The 21,136-nt window shown below is 41.2% G+C and overlaps 1 protein-coding gene across 5 annotated transcripts in view; it reads left to right on the plus strand.

Annotated features, from left to right (window-relative positions):
• RABGEF1 (RAB guanine nucleotide exchange factor 1) overlaps window positions 1-13,280 on the plus strand; it is a 70,432-nt gene extending 57,152 nt beyond the window's left edge. For all 5 annotated transcript variants that reach the window (XM_065924768.1, XM_065924769.1, XM_065924770.1 and 2 more), the window contains 5 exons: window positions 1,247-1,328; window positions 2,049-2,181; window positions 3,407-3,498; window positions 8,218-8,474; window positions 10,957-13,280. In XM_065924768.1, the coding sequence (XP_065780840.1) occupies window positions 1,247-1,328; window positions 2,049-2,181; window positions 3,407-3,498; window positions 8,218-8,474; window positions 10,957-11,355 (963 nt within the window). In that variant the 3' untranslated portion in view covers window positions 11,356-13,280. The remainder of the gene's footprint in view (window positions 1-1,246; window positions 1,329-2,048; window positions 2,182-3,406; window positions 3,499-8,217; window positions 8,475-10,956) is intronic.
• The last annotated feature ends 7,856 nt before the right edge of the window (window positions 13,281-21,136 follow it).

Genomic DNA, 21,136 nt, shown 5'->3' on the forward strand with positions numbered 1-21,136 from the left:
TCAGTTGAAAAAGGAAAGATCAAAAGTGGGAAGAGCAGCTGAACTCCAGGGAAGAGGCAATGAGAACCCAAACCAGGGAAGGGTGGACGAGACATTGTGAAGGCAGGTAGGCAAGGTTTGCTCACTATGCCTCACGCCAGGCCATCTCTTCTGAATCAGCCAGAGCGTCAGGGACTATGTGCTTCGTCAGGGCTTTATTGACCCCTGTCACTGGCCCGTGCAGAGGTGGTCTGAGTCCTATGGAATTTGTCTTGCGCCATATCCATGCCCTCCTGAGATGACATCTTCATGAGAACCCTTGGAGAAATTCCTGATTTTGGAGTCGGAATTTCACCTAAGAAACTACTTTTATATTTGGACACTCAGTTGTGTGACTGTTTTCATCTTACTGATGATTGCTAGACAGCTTAGTTAGACAAATTTATGGGCTGACTTTTTTTTACTAACTTCTGTATCTTCAAGGAAGACATTTTAGTGTTATCTTTCCAGCTCTACTTTCTGTTTCTCTCCATGTTTTGTCTTGTTTCGTCATTTTTCTAGGTTGTGCTGAACTGGGTTTATCTCTCATATAGACTTCAAATATTCTTTGGAAAAAGTGGGGAATAAATACTAATACACATGTTACACCTGTAAAATCAGTAAAACCCAAATAAAAATTATGATGCCCAGTGCTGGAGGGGCTGTGGAGAGACAGGCACACATACATGGCTAATGTCCACACTTGAGTTTCTGAGGGTTGTATCTAGCAACAGGTATTTAGAGCTGAAAAGTTGTTCATATTTTTTAAGCAGTTAATGCCACTTTTGTAAATTAATTACAAAGAAATAACCCAAAATAAGCTATCTTCACACAGTTGTTTATAGCTGCAATATATAATTAGTGAAAAAAGGGTAAGAACCCATGGCACACAGTAGTGGAAGATGGTTAAATAAATTGGCTAATATAATGGAATATTATAAAGCCATCAAATGATTAAGTAGACTAGGTAAGTCAGAACGTACATATACATGTAAATTTTCAAAATATGCATTATACCCATGTAAGAATATGTGTATACAGCAAAAAGAAGTGAGAAGTCATGGAATGTGGTAAAGAATACTAAAGGACAGGCTTTTCTTCCCTGCAGCAGTAATTGAATTCATAAGTACTTCTGGGATTAGTTCAAGGAGTAGGTTTTGTAAATTTAGAGCTTTCCTCATGATCTGTCTTTCAGTTACTTAGCAGCCTCTTTGTCCCTTTGTTTCAGGACTTAAGCATTGAGGAGCAGTCAGAATGTACTCAGGATTTTTACCAGAATGTGGCTGAAAGAATGCAGACTCGTGGAAAAGGTAATCCTTTGTTAGCCTGCCTCCGAGGGACGGCTGGTAGTTGCAGAGCCCTCCTGCTGAGTCTCTCAGTAGTTTCTCTCTTTCTCAAGTCTTTTGTTGGTTTGCCTGCTCTGTACTGTAGCTTACCCCACTAGCATTCAGGTAGTTGGTTTTATACTTAGCAATATCTTTGAATACTACCACATATATCATTCCAAGATAATCAGGCAATTGGATAATTTCTTGAGCAATATTTAATAATTTCATTGGGAATAGGGACAGAGTCAGTTAAAACCCCTTGGGAGGCTTCTAAATAAAACCCTCATCTCAGAATTGCCATTTTGGTGAGAAATCTGCCCCATCTGTTTACTTTAGAGTGACCCCTAAGGTCATATAGTAGACCTCTGAAAAGCGAAAGGGCGAGTCTTGCCGCACTTGCCAGTCTTGGGAATTTCAAGTGCTTTTCTAAAGTAGCACCCTGCTGCTCTCTTCTCATTAAGCAGGGTGTACACCTGTTAGGTCCTGCCAGACAGCTTCAGTTAGAAGTAGGGATTCTGTAAAAGGCAGCCCCAAAAGTTGGGGTAATTTTTTTAGAGTGTTTTTTAATATCTTACACTTTTGTTTGAGTGTTTTTAATGTATTTCTGATAAATTAGTTTTTTGCTACATTGAAAGTACTATGAAAACATCACTTCATTTCAAATGTTCATCCTTCATTCAAATATCCTTTTGAATATTTCAGTGCCTCCAGAAAGAGTTGAGAAGATAATGGATCAGATTGAAAAGTACATCATGACTCGTCTCTATAAATACGTGTTCTGCCCAGAAACTACTGATGATGAGAAGAAAGATCTTGCTATTCAGAAGAGGATCAGGTAGTTGGTTGTTCTGCTTTTCCTTTTTATATTTACTACCTCCTGTTGGAAGAACACATCTGAGAAAACAGGGCCCTTGAGTTTCAGACCTTGGGTGCAAGTAACAGCTAAGGTGTGAGCCATCCTTAGCATATAAACTCCTTTGTGATGTCAGAAAGAAAAGGAATGTGGTAAATTGACAAGAGGAAAAGACTCAAGTCTCCATCTTGCTCATCTGTTTGAATCCAGGCAGCTTTAGATGAGAACCATGCCTGGTATTTGAGACTGTTCAGATCTCCAAAATATCCAAGGAACAAGAGGAAATTTCATTGTTTTCTCATTTCACTGCACTAACTATCTTGTCAGGCAGGAAGCTGTGAATATCTGTATAAAGGCAGTGTGAGTTGTCTTTCTTTGTTATTCCCAGGGGTGATTCAGCCATTTCTGCTGCTGCCTCCTTCCACTAGCCCTGGGTGGCTAACACTGTGCAAAGCACCCACTTCTCCATGACCAGTAGACTGAGTCCCCACTGGCCGCAGAGCACTGTGGGGAGAGACTGTCGACGTGTGGGCACAGGGCCAGGCCTGAGCTGAAAAGGGGTTTCTGGAGGAGAGAGAGCTCGGATCACAAGTGGGGTTCCCAGACAGCGGGGTTGGTAATCGGTAGCTCTGAACTTGATGATGTCTCATCAGAAGTGTGGAATTGATCTTGGGAAGATAAGGGAGGAAACCAGAAGTAACTCGGTGGGCTTAAGACTGAGGTGAGAGCGTTAGTCAAGCATGTGTTGAGGATTGGCAGCAGAATTTCATGAGTGGAATCACCACATGACCAGAAATCTCAACAGTTCAGGAGGAAGTGACACATGCCTGATGATCTCTGACTCGGGCCCTGGTGTGCCTCAGAGGTCGAGGGCAGAGCCTGAAATGTGGGCAGTGAGGACCGGGAGCAGCAGGTTCTTCCCACATCTTCATTCTCAAATATCCAGTGCTTTTCCAATGTAGTATAATTTCATTTCAACTGGAAAACTTGTCTTCTGCTTTCTTGTGATAAGTGCAGAAGAGAAGCCTCATCATAGGATTCCAGTTGCCCGGCACATCAGCCGAGCCGCTAGTATGTGCAGGGGCTTGGATTGCCTGACGAGCCAGTGGTGCCCCGTCTTTTCCTGTCACTGAGGAAATAACATGATAAATGATTACAGTCCATCCTTGGACCTTTTTTCTCACTGTCTGTCTCTCTCTTTTGGTAGAGCCCTGCACTGGGTTACTCCTCAGATGCTTTGTGTCCCTGTTAATGAAGAAATTCCAGAAGTGTCCGACATGGTGGTGAAAGCAATTACAGGTCAGTGAAACTAAGAACTTTTGTATTTGGATGTTTTCCACTCGAAGTTAGCATTTTTCATTATAAATCTGTACTTATTTCAGTGAGCAAAAAGATAGTATTTCTAAAATACTTCTAAAATGCAGATTGCCAAAGCTATATTGGAATGTGGTAAAAGTGATTTGAGTGTTAGGTTTATGAATTTGAAGCATTTTCAGATCAGCAACTAAACCACTCTCCCCCTTCATTTTCCATGACCATTTCTTATTTCTTGAGCATTGAACTAAAGTCAACTAGGTAAATTTCTTAAAACTCAACTGTATTTATATATCAAAATAATTTTGAGAGATGAAATTGGTGAGGCATGGTTAACCCCAAGCTAGAATTATATATTAAAATGATGTTTCTGCTGCTGCTGCTGCTAAGTTGCTTCTGTAGTGTCTGACTCTGTGCGACCCCATAGACAGCAGCCCACCAGGCTCCCCTGTCCCTGGGATTCTCCAGGCAAGAACACTGGAGTGGGGTTGCCATTTCTTTTTCCAATGCATGAAAGTGAAAAGTGAAAGTGAGGTCGCTCAGTCATGTCCAACTCTTAGCGACCCCATGGACTGCGGCCCACCAGGCTCCTCTGTCCGTGGGATTTTCCAGGCAAGAGTACTGGAGTGGGGTGCCATTGCCTTCTCCGATGATGCCTGTAGTTGGTTGTTAGTCAGAGATGTGCTTTGAATTTCTTTTCTGGTTAGTTGGAGAAGTCAATGAAGTGCCGTAAATCGATGTGGCTCTAACATTCACCTAATAAGGTTTCTGTTTCTTAATCAAGGAATAACCCAGCAGAAGTGCAACACAAAAGTTTTAAAACAAAACTGGTGGAGAAGACATCCAACTTGTCCAGCTTCTCCTTAATTAAGGAGAGGAGTTGGAAAGAGATTACCAGTTTAGAGATTTTTAATGAAATTCTGCTGGGAAGGAAAGTGGGTCAGCTGATGTTAGCAGTGCTGGAGGCACGCCATTAAGTAGTCTCCTTCGGTTATAAGAACCAGAGACTCAAGTTGCAGTAAGAAATGAGGGTTTGCTTAAGATATTATCAGGGTTGGAAAGGAGGCGAGGCTGTTACAGAAACTTAGCTCCAAGGTCCCTTCAGGGACTGAATTATCTTCTAGCTAACATGATTCTTCCACTTTCTCAGGTTCTGCTTCTCTTTGTACTTTTTCACATTTCAGCTCTCGATATAAAATGTTTTATTTTCTGTAACTCCCTGCATAGAGTTTAATTGTCCTCACTAAATACCATCCTCTTTGTTGCTCAGAGCATTTCTGCTAAGCTCCTCATGGATCCCATGAATGACTGTTTTGGGTCAAGGCCCAACCCCCTTTTGCTCAGGGGATATCCATAAGAGATTGAAAGTGAAGCCTGAAACTTGTACTTAAGTTTTCCCCCAAAGACTCTTACTAGTAAGTTCAAGATCAACTGGTTTAAATTTAAAGTACTTCATAGGAATTTATGTTGGGGACTCTTTCTGAAAAGCCACAGGACAGACCTTATAAAACCAGAAACTACAAGTGCCAAATCATTGTTTACTGAAAAATAAAAATAAGAAAGAAGATGTCAGTATATCAGCAGTTTGTTGACAGAATTTGAGCTGTGGGACTTTGCTCTCTTGGCATCTAAGATGAAGTTTGAAGAGATCTTTTGGTAGTAAAAGTATAGCCACGAAATTTTAAAGCCTTCTTACGCTCTCATCTTAGCCCCCTCTTCTTGCCAATCCAGGAGCTGCCACATTCTGCCACTGAGGACCAGAGTTGATATGATCACTTTCTTCCTACGCTATAAACTTGTCAAACTTCAGAAGGACAGTCGCTAACAATAGTCTTAAATGTGGAGATAATCACTGAACTTTCTCCAAATCACTGTCTGCTTCTAATCAGGACTGTCCTTTTTGTTTATAAATACACTGCACTGAGGCCCGTGCCACTTCAGTTGGCATCCGTCGTCTAGTGGGTAGAACCCCCGAGTGCTACTAAACACCCTGCAGTGTGCAGAACAGTCCCTGCAGCAGAATCATCTGGCCAAAATGTCACTAGCACCCAGTTTGACTGACCTGGGAGTACTGCCTACTTTGCTTTCAAAACCCCATTAAAGATAAGTCTGGACATCTGCTAAGATAGAGTCCCCACCCTCAACTCTATCTTTCCTGCTGGCCCCTGGTGGCTCAGACAGTAAAGAATTTGCCTGCAGTGCAGGAGACCTGGGTTGGATTCCTGGGTTGGGAAGATCTCCTGGAGAAGGGTATAGCAATCACTCCAGTGTTCTTGCCTGGAGAATTCCATGGACAAGGGAGCCGAGCAGGCTACAGTCCGTGGGGTCACAAAGAGTCAGGCATGACTGAGAGACTAATGCTTTCACTTTTTTCAAAAGCCTTGAACAGAAAACAAAGCAGTATCTGAGGATTCTGAAAAGTAAGTCATAGCAGGCAGATTGGAAAGGGAAGTCATTACTAAAGGAACAGCTAACGCAGTCGTGAGTTTCCTGTGTTGTTTACTTTTCTTTCCACGTCTCCTAGTTTAGACTTCAGGGCAGCACAAATCATGGAACTGTTCCTGGGGATGGGTGGTCCAAAAGCAAAAAGAAACTTTTCTCAGACTCAAACATAATGGGCAAGGGTGGGGTTCACTATCAGATGGAGAGTGTGGAAGAAGTCCCTTGGGTTTTGTTTTCCCCTTTATTTTCCTTCCTTTTTCTTCTCTTCTCTTCCTTTTTACACTGCTGGCCCTGCTCCTTGGCAGGGCAGCTACACACGTGTCCAGATAGAAAATACAGGCATGCCTCAGAGATTCTACGGGTTTGGTTCCCAGTCACCGCAGTAAGGCATACACCGTCGTAAATTGAGCCACATGGATGTTCTGGTTTCCCAGTGCTGATAAAAGTTCTATTTACATGGTGCTGTAGTCTCTTCAGTATGCAGTAGCATTATGTCTAAAGAGCAATATGCATACCTTATTTTAAAAAGACTTTATTGCTAAAAATGCCAAAGCAATTACCATGGTAACATTAAAGATCTCAGATCATGATAACAGATATAATAATAATGAAAAGGTTTGAAATATGCAAGAAATATCAAAATGTGACACAGAGTAATTAATAAGCAAATGCTGTTGGAAAAATGGTGCTGAGAGATGCTCAACATAGGTTGTCGCAAACCTTCAATCTGTAAAAAAAAAAAAAAAAAAAAAGCAGTATCTGAAGCGCAATAAAATATGTGCCTATAATTCACTTTTAATTCATTTTAAAACTTAAGGAATAAAGATTAATGAGAACATGGTTAAATATTTGAAATGGAGAATGTAAACCAACAGTAAAAGACAGAAGGCTAAATAAAGTGAAAATGGTTTAAAAAATATATATATATATTTATATATATAGACATTCCCTCAGATCTTTTTGGTAATAAGTTGTATTTAAATAGAAAAAGAAAAATAAATAGACTGAGACATAGTGACAGTAATTAAAACCCAGAATAAAAATTTAAACAATAAAATGAACAAAAGTTATATAATTCATACAATAGACAGGTAAGTAGGGAGGGATAAAAGTATTAGTAAGTTAAAATGAGGTCTCAGCACTGTCCAGTGTTCTGTCTCCCACGTGTTAGTCTTCCGTGGCTGATGGTCCTGTGAGAACTTCCCCAGGTAGCTGACCTGAGGGATGAGAACTGAGAGCAGAACAAAACTCTGGCGTGTACCACCAAACCACCTAAATCTGAAACTTTTATTTCTGCTAATGGCAAGAAATTGGTGTCAAATTAAACCAGTTCAGCTCTTTTCTTTCATGGTGTTCTAGACTGTAGGCAGGTCTGTCCAGAGGCACCCGCCTGCCCTCCTTTTGTGTGGTTCTGACAGTGCAGAGTTCAAACTTGACCTTTCCTCATTGCCTCATTGTCCTTGTGACAAGAATATGAACTTGTAAGAGCCTGCTAGTTGGACTTAGTGGTAGTGAAGGGCAGTGAAATAATTTTGCTTCTGAGAGAAATCAAGTATTGTTTATGAGATTAAATAATACCTATGCCCATCCCCTCTGCTATCCAGCAGGTTGTAAGTGTCATAAAGCTGTTGTTAGATACTTGTTGCTAGTGGGAGATTTATATGCCGTGAGGATTGGCCATTGTGGACCTCTGTGTGATGGATTTCAGCCGCTTACACTTTAATATCTAGCTTAGAGATGCCTTGTAAAATAGCCACATTTCTAAAAAGCTGTATGCAAATGAGGCCTTCTGAACTGAGTTTTACACTGTATTTATGAGGAACAAAAACAGTGAAATGACTCTGCTTATTTCTCTGGGGAGCTCATAAGCATTTTACATCATGACTTAAAGAATGCGCTTTCGACTCAGATAGGCTTGGCTTCAGATCCCTGCTATGAGCCTTTTTATTGTATAATCTTGGGTAAATCATTGACCCTCTCTGAACCTCAGCTCCCTTAATAATAATAGTGCACATGCATACCCTGGGGATGGAGAGAGTATGCTTGTAGAGCACGCAGTGTAGGGCCTGGCTGATGGGCACGTGTGCCCAAGTGTGAGCTAGTGTCTACTGTTGTTGCAGGCTTTCTCATATGCTAAGTTAACTAGTGGAGAAAGGGTTAGCGAGGGCACCTCTGTAACTTAAGAGATGAAATAGGATGATCCCAACACCTCTTTGGTGTAACCGTCTCCTCACTGGAAGCAGCATCCCTTCTCCTTTGTAGATATCATTGAGATGGATTCGAAGCGTGTGCCCCGGGATAAGCTGGCCTGCATCACCAGGTGCAGCAAGCACATCTTCAATGCCATCAAGATCACCAAGAGTGAGCCGGCTTCAGCCGATGACTTCTTACCCACGCTCATCTACATTGTCTTGAAGGGCAACCCCCCACGCCTTCAGTCCAACATTCAGTACATCACCCGCTTCTGCAACCCAAGCCGACTGATGACAGGCGAGGATGGCTACTATTTCACCAATCTGGTAAGGACTTGACTTGGTGGTGGTGTGGAGAAGAACCCAGAAGGTATTCACTTGAAGGGTGTGACGAGGGCTCTCACAGGCCTGTGACACGTGCGTGCTCTGGAGTTGAGGGGTCAGCATAGCTGAGGATGTGTGCTTGGTATCACAGAGCACATGTGACCAGGCCAGGCACACACTCCACCTCCCAGGACTGAGCCACTGTGGTTCCCCTACGGGACACGTGATGGCCACGCTGTGTCTTTGCTGCTATTGGCTGTCACTCCCCGGAGTCCCGGCTGTAAAAGCGCTCATTTACTTGCTTGTTTCAACCATGAATAAATCAGATCTTGGGCTGATTCCTTTATTAAAAGACTTATTATTTATTTTTTGTTTCATTTCTACAAATTCCCTCTTAAAACTGAATACTGAGATGCTGATGCCTAGAGGATATGCAGTGATTTTCAGCTCTTGTTTTTTTACAGTACTAATTAACACTAGGCAGAACAGTCATGAGGTCCGCACGTCTAAAGCCTGAGGCCACATGACTGACCGTTGACCGATGGACTTCTCCTTGTTTGTGTTAGACTAGATTTATTGTCACACTCATGAATTTGAGCCTCAAGACACCTTACGTTCTTTGTTTCCTGTGCTGGAAGCTATGCAGGGTAATAGGGAGGGAGGGGCGGTCAGGTTACATAAGGAAGCATTTCTGGTAAATTGTCTAAAAAGATGGATCCTTGAATCACTGCACTCTGCAGCTCTTCCTGGCCCCCTGACCCACAGCCTTAACTGTGTGCACACCATTTTTCTTCATCCTCTTCTTGCCAGACACAGAGTCACGGCCCCAGTGAAACCGCTGTGGCAAAAGTAAAAAAAATCAGCCAGCTGCCACATGCCTTAGGGCCTCTGCTTCGGTTCACTCCTTTAACACCCCCGGTGATGCCTTCTTTCCAGAACGTCTCGTGTGCCTTAGCATCCACGATTCCACTCCATCTCCCTGGGCTCTTTGGGGGCCTGGTGTCCTCCTTGTCCCCTTGAATGTGCCATTCCCTGGGGGCTCTGTCCTCCGTGCACCTCTCTCTAGACCCTCTCCTCTGGTCCTAGCGCTGCTGGTCACCTGTACAGTGATGACCTGCAGTTTTGACCTCACTCTGAGCATCCCAGCTAATTTATTGTGCTTCAGATTTAATCTGTTCAGAACTGAAGCTACTTTCCCATCAAATGTTTCTTTTCCATTATGTACTGTTTCCATTAGTGGCAGTACCATGTAGCTACTCCCCTAGGCCAGGAACCTCAGAATTATCTGCCTCTTCTTTCCAGAAAATAGGCTGTAGTGATTCCACACACATAGTGTGAACCGGTGGTGAGGGTCAGACAGGCACGTTCTTGTCAGATGAGGCTGTTGAAATAGATTTGCTAAGTATTCTTTAAGGAGGTTTGCTTTTTTATGAATAATAAGATCCTATGAACGAGTTTCTCAAAAGAAATTCTGAGAGCTGCCTGTTTTCTCCTGTTATATTTTTCATGTCTTTCTCATGAAAATACTTTATTTTTTAAAAAAAGTGTGAAAATGGTATGTTTATATTGTAGAATTCTAGATATATCTCTATAGATATAATTCTAGGTGTATTCTAGAAACATTAGTTAGGAGAATATAACTAAGATGTCTGTGTCACCCAGCATTTCCCCTAGCGTTTCTGTACTAATGAGTGCTACCATTTATTCACTGCTTACTACAGACCTGTGAGCTAAGCCTCAGACACGTGCTACATTATTTAATTCTCACAATAACTCTGGGTGGTATTTCCTGCATTTTACAAATGTGGGAACCATAGAGAGCTTAGGTAACTTTTCTAGGGTCACACAGCTCTGGGCTATCAGTTGACAGAGGTGACATTTCACTCAGGTTGACTTGTATCAAAGTATATTTTTTTTAACAGTTTGACGTTAAAATATCTCTGAGGACCACCAGTACCTGCAGAGATGCTCAGTGGCAGGTCATGCTCTGGGTGGGTCTGCAGAGCTGGGAAGGGCCTCATGGGGCATGGCTCTGGAGCTCTAGGCCACACCGGGATTCCTCTGCCCCGAAGCTTGGCAGGGAAGCAGAGCGCCTCTGACTTCAAGGAAACATACAGGAAGCTCTGTGATAACCATTGTGGAACAAATACTAAAGGTGCCTCTTCAGATATTTCATTCTGTACAAGACCCTAGGACCTTCGAATCACCCAAGGAGAGGACTGAATTTCTGGCTCAATGAACTTGGCAGTTAGATTTAATTTTTTTTAAAGGAAGAAATGCATTATTGCAATGAGAGTATAAAGGAAACAACATGAATGGCCATGGTAATTTTTGAAGCTGAAGACCTTGGAGGTTCATAAGATTTTCTTGTCAAGTTTTCACTCCGTTTAAATTCTTTGTAATAAATGGACTTTTTAATCTTGTCTTTGAATGTTTGTAGCTCTCCTATATAACTATAATAAATGACATTCTCTTCTTTTTATAGTGCTGTGCCGTGGCTTTCATTGAGAAATTAGATGCTCAGTCTTTGAATTTAAGTCAGGAAGATTTTGATCGATACATGTCTGGCCAGACTTCTCCCAGGAAGCAGGAATCTGAGAGTTGGTCTCCTGATGCTTGCTTAGGTGTGAAGCAGATGTACAAGAATTTGGACCTCCTGTCTCAGTTGAATGAACGACAGGAAAGGATTATGAATGAAGCTAAGAAACTTGAGAAAGACCTCATAGATTGGACGGATGGAATCGCAAAAGAGGTTCAAGACATTGTTGAGAAATACCCACTTGAAATAAGACCCCCAAATCAGTCTATAGCAGCTATTGACTCTGAAAATGTTGAAAATGATAAACTTCCTCCACCGTTGCAACCTCAAGTTTATGCAGGATGATGAAAACTTTACATGGATAGTATTTATTTGAGCCTGAATTGTAGCCAGCCCTTCCTGCAGTCCACTGATTGGGGTCTAGAGTATAACTTAATTGCTTAGAAGTATCACAGTGTTTTTAAAGGTACAGTTTGTGGGGATTGTTTTGTTCGTTTTGTTTTGTTTTCCTGTCAGGGGAGGCTTAGTAAATAATAAAGTACTATTTATTGAGTCACTGAAATAGATTCATTTAAGCCTTGTGTGAAAAGTTTGTCTATAAATCTATTTTTTTCTCCATGGTTTTCCTATGTGCTTCCTCTGTGGCATTCACTGTGTTTTTGCATTTGATTAAATAATTGCCTTTTAAAGGAGAAAACAAATGAATGCTACAAAAAATGTATGTGGTACCGCTGTTCTACAGTTTGACATACTTTTATAATTGTAAAGATAGAAGATATATTGCTAAGTAAATATGTAAAATTGTAAATATGTAAAAAAAAAAAAGGAATGATGTCCGCTGTGCATGGCATTTTCATGTGTCAATTCCATTTCTTTTTTTGTTTGTTTGAAATGAAGTATATTGACTATTTGCCTTTTAACACTGTTTTATTTGGTTCGCCCCACTAAAATGAATGCAGAAATACTTAGACACACTCTCGCGGAAACGCTGGCTCCAGCTTTAACAGTGTGTTAGCCCTAACTTCGAGGTCCTCTTCAGTCAGAGAACACGACACCGTTGAAGCACATTTTCAGTCATGTGAAGTTACTGTTCAGTACAGTCGATTGGAGACTGAACCGTGCTTCCAGCGCCTCTGTCCTCCTTCCATTCAGCAGATACTCCCTGAGTTCTTGGTCAGGGCGGTGGCCCTAAGTCTTGAGTCAGAAGCCAGGAATGAACAGGTCTCTGCAGGTGAGAGCTGATGGAACATTTCTCTGAGCTTTAAAGTGTAGAGGCAAGGGAGGGGGGCGTCTCTGCTTCCACAGTGTGCTTGTGACTATGGACAGCCCAGTCACATGTCTCATAACCCTCTTTCAGGGTTTCTCAACCGCAGTACTATTTGGAGCCTGAGGACATTTTATTTGGTGCCACCTCATGTATTGTAGAGTATTTAGTGGTGTCGCTGGCGTCTACACCCACTAGACACCAGTAGCAGCCCCCCAGTTGTGAAAAATCGTCTCCAAACATTGCCAGATATCTCCCGGGGGACAGAATTGCCCCCAGTTAGGGACTGCTGATCTGTTTTGTAAGCAAAGGCGTTTTCCTTCTGATGGTTAATATGATATAACCAAAGAAAATGGCACCAAGTGTACAGTGAAATGTGAACTCAGAGCTCATTCGGTAAAGCTCTCCAGCCCCTGGCAGCGTGGAGCCTTGTCTAATCCTGGTGGAGCCTTTCACAACTAAATACACCATCGTGATGCTCCTCACAATCTGATGTCTGCGGACTCTCAAGAGTACCTGGGAAATTGTAATTCCCAGGGCACCATTTTTGCACAAGATCACATCACACAAGCAGTTAAGAAAGCTTCCTTTGCGTTTCCAGTATCTTCCTCACGGTGTACCACAGATGTGTAGTGCAATAGTTTTGGAATAAAACTAGGGTGGGTGTAAAACTTGTTACTCCTTTCTTAAATTAACGTCTAAAATGCATCACGTTGATACATCTATTGTCCTAAAGCACTGAAGAATGAAGCAGTTAACTGAGTCAGCTGATCACCAAGCTCACTTGGAATGTTACCATCAAGTGTCTGGAGAATGTGCTCATAGAAACCCGGGCCCAGATGGTCTTCGTAGAGAGCTTTCCCCTTTTTTTCTTTTCTGTGTACTTTCTAGGTGCTAATCCAGGTATACATACACACTCTTACTTCTCCTGGGAATATACCGTTCTTTTAGTCATTGTACATTATGTTTATTAAATAAAATGTGCATAGCAGCCTCCCCCAAAAAACTGTCTTCTTTTGACTTCTTACCTGTGTATAAATTGTTGAATTTTTTTTTTAATATATATCTTATTGGTTGAATTCTTCTTATTTGGACTCTTGCCTTACAGTCTCTTAAGTCAGCATCAATATCATAGCCAGGGTTTCTGTTTTCTCAACCAGAAAGTACTGATATTTTATGTACTATAAATGTTATTGGAACAGAAGTTCTTATCAATAAAGTTTCCTAATCCATTCCTCTCCAAATAGGTTGATTTTTGGTTCTTCATCTTAGGAAAATATACGGTATTAATATTCTCATGTTATAAAGGTTTCCCTTTTAAACCACAGCGGTCGTTATCATACTTAAAAATGAAAGACATTAAATTAATTTAAATGAAGAACAAGAGGGACTTCCCGGCTGGCGAGTCCTTTGCTCCCAATGTAGGGGACCCAGGTTCAATCCCTGGTCAGGGAACTAGGTCCCACATGCCGAAACTAAGAGTTTGCATGCTGCAACTAAATATCCTGCATGCTGCAAAGAAGATAGAAGATCCCACGTACTGTGCTGTGACTAAGATCTGGTGCAGCCAAGTAAGTAAATGTTTTAAGAAAATATTTTTAAAATACAAAATTTTTTAATAAGTACTGTGTAAAGTTGGTGAGACAGTAGATGTTAAATTTCTCACCAAAAAAAAAAAAAAGTCATGTAAAATGATGAATGTGTTACTTAAGTATATTGTGGTAATCATTTCAGTGTTTGTTGTATGAAGTCAAAATATTGTATAGCTTAAACTTACAAAATGAGATATCAATTATATCAGTATAAAGTTGGGCTTCCCAGTTGGTACAGTGGTATAGAATCCACCTACCAATGCAAGAGATGTGGGTTCAATCCCTGGACTAAGAAGATCCCCTGGAGAAGGAGATGGCAACCCACTGCAGTATTCTTGCCTGGAGAATCCCATGGACGGAGGAGCCTGGCAGGCTGCAGAGAGTCAGATGAAATAGCACACACCAGAAAACTGGGAGAAAGAAGAAAGACAAATCAATATAAACATGGGGGAAAAAAATTACTTCTTCAAATAAGGAGCTGTAAAACTTTGAACATTTAAAAATACAACAAAGGACATAAACAATTCACCATATAGACTTAAAAATGGAGAATGATTTGTCTGGGAATGTTCTTTGTTTTCTCTGAAGTGTACGTGGTTTCTTGTGACTAAGAAAGCGTCAGATTTTCTTGATATTTCACCTGCTTACACAGTTTTGAATATGAAGAGATGTGCTTTGAGAGATCAGAAATACAGATCAATGGCATTCACCATTCTGCCAATTATATATAAAAGTGTTAATAAGTGATCGTAAATTTTTTTTAAATGGACACCAGATGAAAAATACTCAACCTCATTAATAACCAAAGAAATAGAAAAGAATTCAGTAACAATGTTTTTTCTTGTCACATTGGCAAAGGTGAACATTTTATGGCAAATATAGCACTTTATGAGTATACAGAGAAATGTGCCGCACTCATGAAAGCACAGATTATAACATTTCCAGACAGCAAATCAGGGCTGTGTGTCAAGAGCCTTAAAAGTCTTTTTACTTTAATGGCACAGTAACCCTATTTCTATAATTAGCAATGCTAAGAAAACAATGTGCTTGTGTTTAGTCTCTCAGTCTTTTCAGACTCTTTGTGACCCTGTGAACTGTAGCCAATCAGGCTCCTCTGTCCATGGGATTTTTCAGGTGAGAATACTGGAGTGAGTTGTCATTTCCTCCAGAGGATCTTCCCGACCCAGGGATTGAATCTGAGTCTCCTGTGTCTTCTGAATTGCAGGCAGATTCTTTTTTTTATTTTTTAAATTGAAGGATAATTGCTTTACAGTATTGTGTTGGTTTCTGCCAAACATCAACATGAATCAGCCATAGGTATACTTACGTCCGCTTTCTCTTGAACCTCCCTCCCACTTCCTGCCCCATCCCACCCATCTAAGGTTGTTACAGAGTTCCAGTTTGAGTTCTGCAGGTGGATTCTTTACCTTCTGAGCTTTCGGGAAAGCCCAAGAAAATAATTAAAAAAAAATAAAAATTTATATAAAAACATTAAGTACAGAAGTTTAAAAATTCAGTGTTTAAATTGTGTAGAGGGGGATGTTTCAATTAAAGAATAATTGTGCAGAAAGCTATCCTCACATAATATTAAGCATATTTCCAAATCTGTTTTAAAATTCCAAGCAGTGCTAGAGGAAAAAAACAAGTCTCATCAGTAATTACCATTGGGTGTGGGGGTTATAAGATGGTTTTAATTTTCCTTTTTGATATTTCCTTAGTCTTAACTTTATACAATAGCGTGGTAGTTTTATCATCAGAAAACTAAAAAAAAAATATTCTCAGAGTATAAAAAGAAAAGCTTCAAACTAGTGCATGACAGAGTTGTATTAGCACACATTAGCTCTTAAAGTGGAGAAGGCAATGGCACCCACTCCAGTACTCTTGCCTGGAAAATCCCATGGACGGAGGAGCCTGGTGGGCTGCAGTTCATGGAGTCGCTAAGAGTCGGACACGACTGAGCGACCTCACTTTCACTTTTCACTTTCATGCATTGGAGAAGGAAATGGCAACCCACTCCAGTGTTCTTGCCTGGAGAATCCCAGGGACAGGGGAGCCTGGTGGGCTGCCGTCTGTGGGGTCGCACAGGGTCGGACAGACTGAAGCCACTTAACAGCAGCAGCTCTTAAAGGGAGAAGTTTGTTTTAAAAGTGACACGGCTGTCTCTGAGCAGGGTTTCCCAGGCAACCTCTTGGTGGTTGTCAATACAGAATGCCACCTCTAGGGGTGGAATCAAGCCCTTGGCTGCTCTGCCCCGCTTTAAAAGAATAATGAGTTGTCTGCAGGGGTAGGTGTCTGGCTTAAATTTCCTCTACAGGAGTATGCACCTGTCAAATGGTTTCCCTGCCAGAAGAAAATTGCTTGCTCCCTTAGTAAAAAGTCAATGAAGCTGAAAGAAATCTAGTTTCTTGGATTGAGGTAGCAGCCAGAAGACTGGTAAGCATTCTTAAATGTGGAGGCCTCTCCTCTAAGCACTAGGAAGAGTCTGTCGTCAGAATTAACCTGAAATTCCAGTGGCATCAGCTCTGGGCGGTGGACAGGTGGGTTGCGGGAGGCATCTGGTCATTTTTCTCCTGATTTGGAAAGTGAGAGGGGTGGATGGTCATGGTCACTATTTCAAGTGGGAAATTTTTCCTCCCCAAAATAAGAGTGACTCATTCTGAAATGAGCCCTTTATGGGTGTTTGGGTGAACTGATTAGTGAGGGGCTGGACAAGGTGGTCTGCAGAAGCGTCTTTCTTTAACATGTACTAATTTTCTGCCCTAAATATATGTGGAGCCCAGACTACATGTGAAGAATGGTGGTGTGGAGGGACTGTGAAAAGGTACATGGCCTGGACTTTGCCTTCAGCTTACCTATAATCCAGTAGAAAAAGGAAACTCTAAAAATATGATAAGTTAAATAGCTCAAGACTTAGTTGACCATAAGATATAATGGAAGTGACAAGGCACCACATTCTGTTATTAAGGCTTAACTGCCTGTGGAATAATCATTGTATCTCAAGTGTATTCAGCCCTTATGTACAAGGTCCCGTGCTAAGCAAGCATTTAACATGTATTACCTCTTGAATGTCTCTAATAAACCTAATCTAATCATTTTCTTTCTTTATTTTCGGCTGTGCTGAATCTTCTTGCTGCGGGGTCTTTTCTCGGGTTGCGGTGAGCTGGCTTCTCGCTGCGGCGGCTTCTCTTGCAGAGCACCGGCTCTACTGCGCAGGTTTCGGTAGTTGCGGCACGCGGGCTTCAGCAGTCTGGCTCCCGGGCCCTAGAGCGCAGACTCCGTAGTTGTGCATGGGCTCAGTTCGCTCCGCAGTGTGTGGGATCGCCCTGGACCAGGGATCGAATCCCTGTCTTCTGCATAGGCAGGTGGATTCTTTATCACTGAGCCACTGGGGAAGCCCTAATAAAGCTGGACTAACAGGAATAATAATAGGTAGACTTAATTAGTGCTTAATACATGCTAGGCATTGTGCTAAGTGCTTAACATAACAACATACATTGAACCTTCTCCGGGAACCTGCAGGGAAGTATTACTGTTATTCCGAGGCACAGGAATGAGGCTGCTGCACCAAAATATGAGTGTCTTGCCCAAGATCACAGAGCTGAAGTGGGGAACCAGGATTCAAACCTGGGCTGTCTAGCTCCAAAGCCCCACTCTTCTCGTTCTATTTTTACGTTGTATTGCGGTAAGAATACTTAAAATGCGATCTATTCTCTTAATGTGGGATCTATCCTCTGACTTTTGTGTGTGTTTAATTTTGGGTTAAATTTTGTACAGGATTGTTGATTCTAGGTACAGTGTTGCAGAGCAGATCTCTAGAGCTTATTCATCTTGTTTAACTGAAGCTTTATGCCTACTGATGAATAACCCCATCTCCCATTTCCCCAGCCCCTGGTAACTGCCATTTCCTATCTTTGATTTTGTGAATTTGGTTGTTTCAGATACCTCCTGGAGATGAAATTAGGCAGTACATGTCTTTCTGAGTCTGGCTTATTTCACTTAGCCTATGTCCTTAAGGTCCATCCATGTTCCCTATTGCAGAATTCTGCAGTAAAATTTTTTTTATTTCCTTTAAAAAAATTTTTTTTAATTTATTTTAATGAAGTATAGTTGGTTTACAATGCTGTGTTAATTTCTACTGGAGAGCAAAGTGATTCGGTTAGACATATATATATATATACATTCTTTTTGATATTCTTTTCCATTGTGGTTTATCATAAGTTGTTGAATACAGTTCCCTGTGCTATATAGTAGGATCTTGTTGTTAATCCATCTTATATATAATAACTTGCGCAGAATTTTCTTAATTATTTTTTAATATTTTGGCCAGGCTGCTCAGCATGCAGGATCTTTAGTTCCTCAACAAGGGATTAAACCTAAGCCCCTTGCAGTGGAAGTACAGAGTCTTAACCATTGGACCAGCAGGGAAGTCTCAGAATTTCCTTATTTTTTTTAAAGGCTGAGCAGCATTCCATCATATGTATACACATTTTCTTTGTCCATTCATCTCTTGGACGTTTAGGTTTTCTCCCACCTCTCAGCAACTGTGACTAGTATTGCAGTGAACACAGTTCAGACTTCCCTTCATCCTGATTCTGTTCTGTTGAATATATTCCTGGAAGTACTGGGTCATATGGCTGGTCTCTTGTTAATTTTGGGGAGCCACCATACTGTTTTTCATAGCAGTTGTACCATTTTACATTCCCACAGAGTCTCCTCTTCAAAGCACCATTTTGTATCAACTTTCCCCAAGGTCTCAGAGAACTGAGAAGAGAGATGTTGGTAAAGAGAGAGTTTTGGGGCTTCAGGAAGATAATGAAATTTGAAGAGTTTTTATTAGAGAAAAGATGAAAAAGAGGAGAGGTGTGACGTGGGGTGTGGCTGTTTTCGTTATTAGGCAATTAGGATTATAGCATTTCAAGCTACAGTATTTGATTCATGTTTTAAGAGAATTTTATCAATTCCAGCCATGAATTTCCAGTCGACCCTGGGGTGCAGCCTTGAGTTGCTCACAGCCTTGATTAGGGGTCAAACAGTGTGGCCAGCAGCCGACTCTGGTCCACCCCCTGCTTTTGTAAATAAAGTTTTATTAGAACACTGCCACTCCTCTTCATTCTGTTTCTTTCATACTACATGGCAGAGATGAATAGTTAGAATGGAGTTCCTATGGCCTGTAAAACCTAAAATATTTTTTGCAGAAAAGTTTGTCGACCTCTGGTCTAATGTAGTACAGTGATTGTTAGTTTTTCCTCCTAAATTTTTGACTTTGAAAACTGTCAAATCTACAGAAATATTGGAAGAATAATGAACAACCTACATGCCCTCCTCCTTGATCTAATCCTTAACATTTTGCCACATTTTCTTTTCCTCTCTCCCCTGCCCCTCCTCCCACTCTGGCTGCAGTACTTGTTAGGTGCAGATATCATAATTTTATATCCCTAAATAAGTTAGATATATATCTCCTAAGAATAAGGACAGTCTTTTACTTAACAATGAAAATTTAACTTTGAGGCAATAAGCAGACCAAATTCTCCAAATAGTGTCTTTAATAGATTTTTTTTTTTTTTTTGTAAAATCCAGTTTCATGTGCAGAATTAATTACCACATTTATTGGTCATGTCTATTTAGTCTCCTTTAATATAAATAATTGCCAGCCTTATTTTGTTTGAGTGTGTTTTTTCAGCTTTATTGATATAGTTGACAAAACTGTAGGATGTTTAATGTGTACATGAGGGTGATTGTGAAATTTAATGAGTACATGAGGATTTTTGTTTTTCATGACATTGGTATATATTAGAGGGTGGGCTCGATGTTTAGAGAACGTCACTCATCCGGGATTTGTTTGATCATTTCATGGTGACTACATTTGAGTTTTCATTGGAAGGACTGATGCTGAAGCTGAAGCTCCAATACTTTGGCCACCTGATGTGAAGAACCGACTCACTGGAAAAGACCCTGATGCTAGGAAAGATTGAGGGCAGGAGGAGAAGGGGACGACAGAGGATGAGATGGTTGGATGGCATCATTGATTCAATGGACATGAGTTAGAGCAAACTCCATGAGATAGTGACAGGGAAGCCTGGCATGCTGCAGGCCATGGGGTCTCAAAGAGTCAGATATGACTAAACGACTGAAGAACAAACAGGATTTGTGTTTTAGTGGTTGCCGGCAGGAGTCCCAAAGAGGGGCTGTGTCCTCTTCAGCGCCCCCATGAGGAGACTGTTAGTGCAGGAAAACTACCCCAATGGTGGTAAACAGGTTTGAATTGCTAAAGACGCACAAACGACAGGACTCAATTTGGCAATGCTTACAAATCTAGAGTTTATCTCAGGAAAAGGGTACAAGATAGCAATACCATCAATGTAAGGAACGGTATCCCAGCCAAAGGCTGTCACCCTATGTGCACAGAACACCTGCGAACAGGACCTGTTCATGTAGAGAATCTAGATGTGCACACATATTACCAATGTTTGCAGTCATTTGAGGGTTGGTATTCATTTAAACAGACAGCTGCTCCATCCAGTACCACCAGCACAGATGATTTTTTTTAATACTTGCAGTTCTTTTCCTCCCTGATCAATAATAATCTATACTTTTGGGGGTCTTTCTTTTGACTGATTAAGCCATAAGTAATCTATCACTGATTTTTTTTTGCCCCTCCCAACAAAATGTACATTTTCTCGTGTACCATATATTATTTCTCATGGGAATATAGGTTTGAGGCTTTGTCTCTGTTGTTTCAGGTTCAAAACATTTTGAGAATATAACCAGACTTCTTTTCTTGGGTCACGTGCTTTGACAGATACTGGTTCCCAGCAAAAGTAATCTCTCAACAAGGCCCATGTGTCCTCAGTTGGACATGAGAGAAATGTCCCAACGTAGATCATCTATACTTACATAAATAAAGGAAATGGGAACCTGAAGGCATAACCACGTTTGTCCTGGTCCAGACAGTTACACAGTCAGACCTCCCACCTGTTTGTCCATTGTGAGGACATAGACCACGCCTAGAAGTTCACTAGGTACCAGGCTGTCAGCTCACTTTAAAAAAAACTTTGGTGGACTGTATGTAACATAAAATTGACCATTTTCAAGTGTACAATTCAGTGTCATTAAAGTACATTCACAAATGTGCCACTATACATTTCTAGAATTTGTTCATCATCTCAGGCAGAAACTTGGTACCCATTAAACAATAACTCCTCACTCCCCACCCCCTACAGTTCCCAGTAACCTCTATTCCACTTTCTGTCCTAATCAATTTGCCTATTCT

This window comes from Muntiacus reevesi, chromosome 2, assembly GCF_963930625.1.
Source record: "Muntiacus reevesi chromosome 2, mMunRee1.1, whole genome shotgun sequence".
Taxonomy (NCBI): Eukaryota; Metazoa; Chordata; class Mammalia; order Artiodactyla; family Cervidae; genus Muntiacus; species Muntiacus reevesi.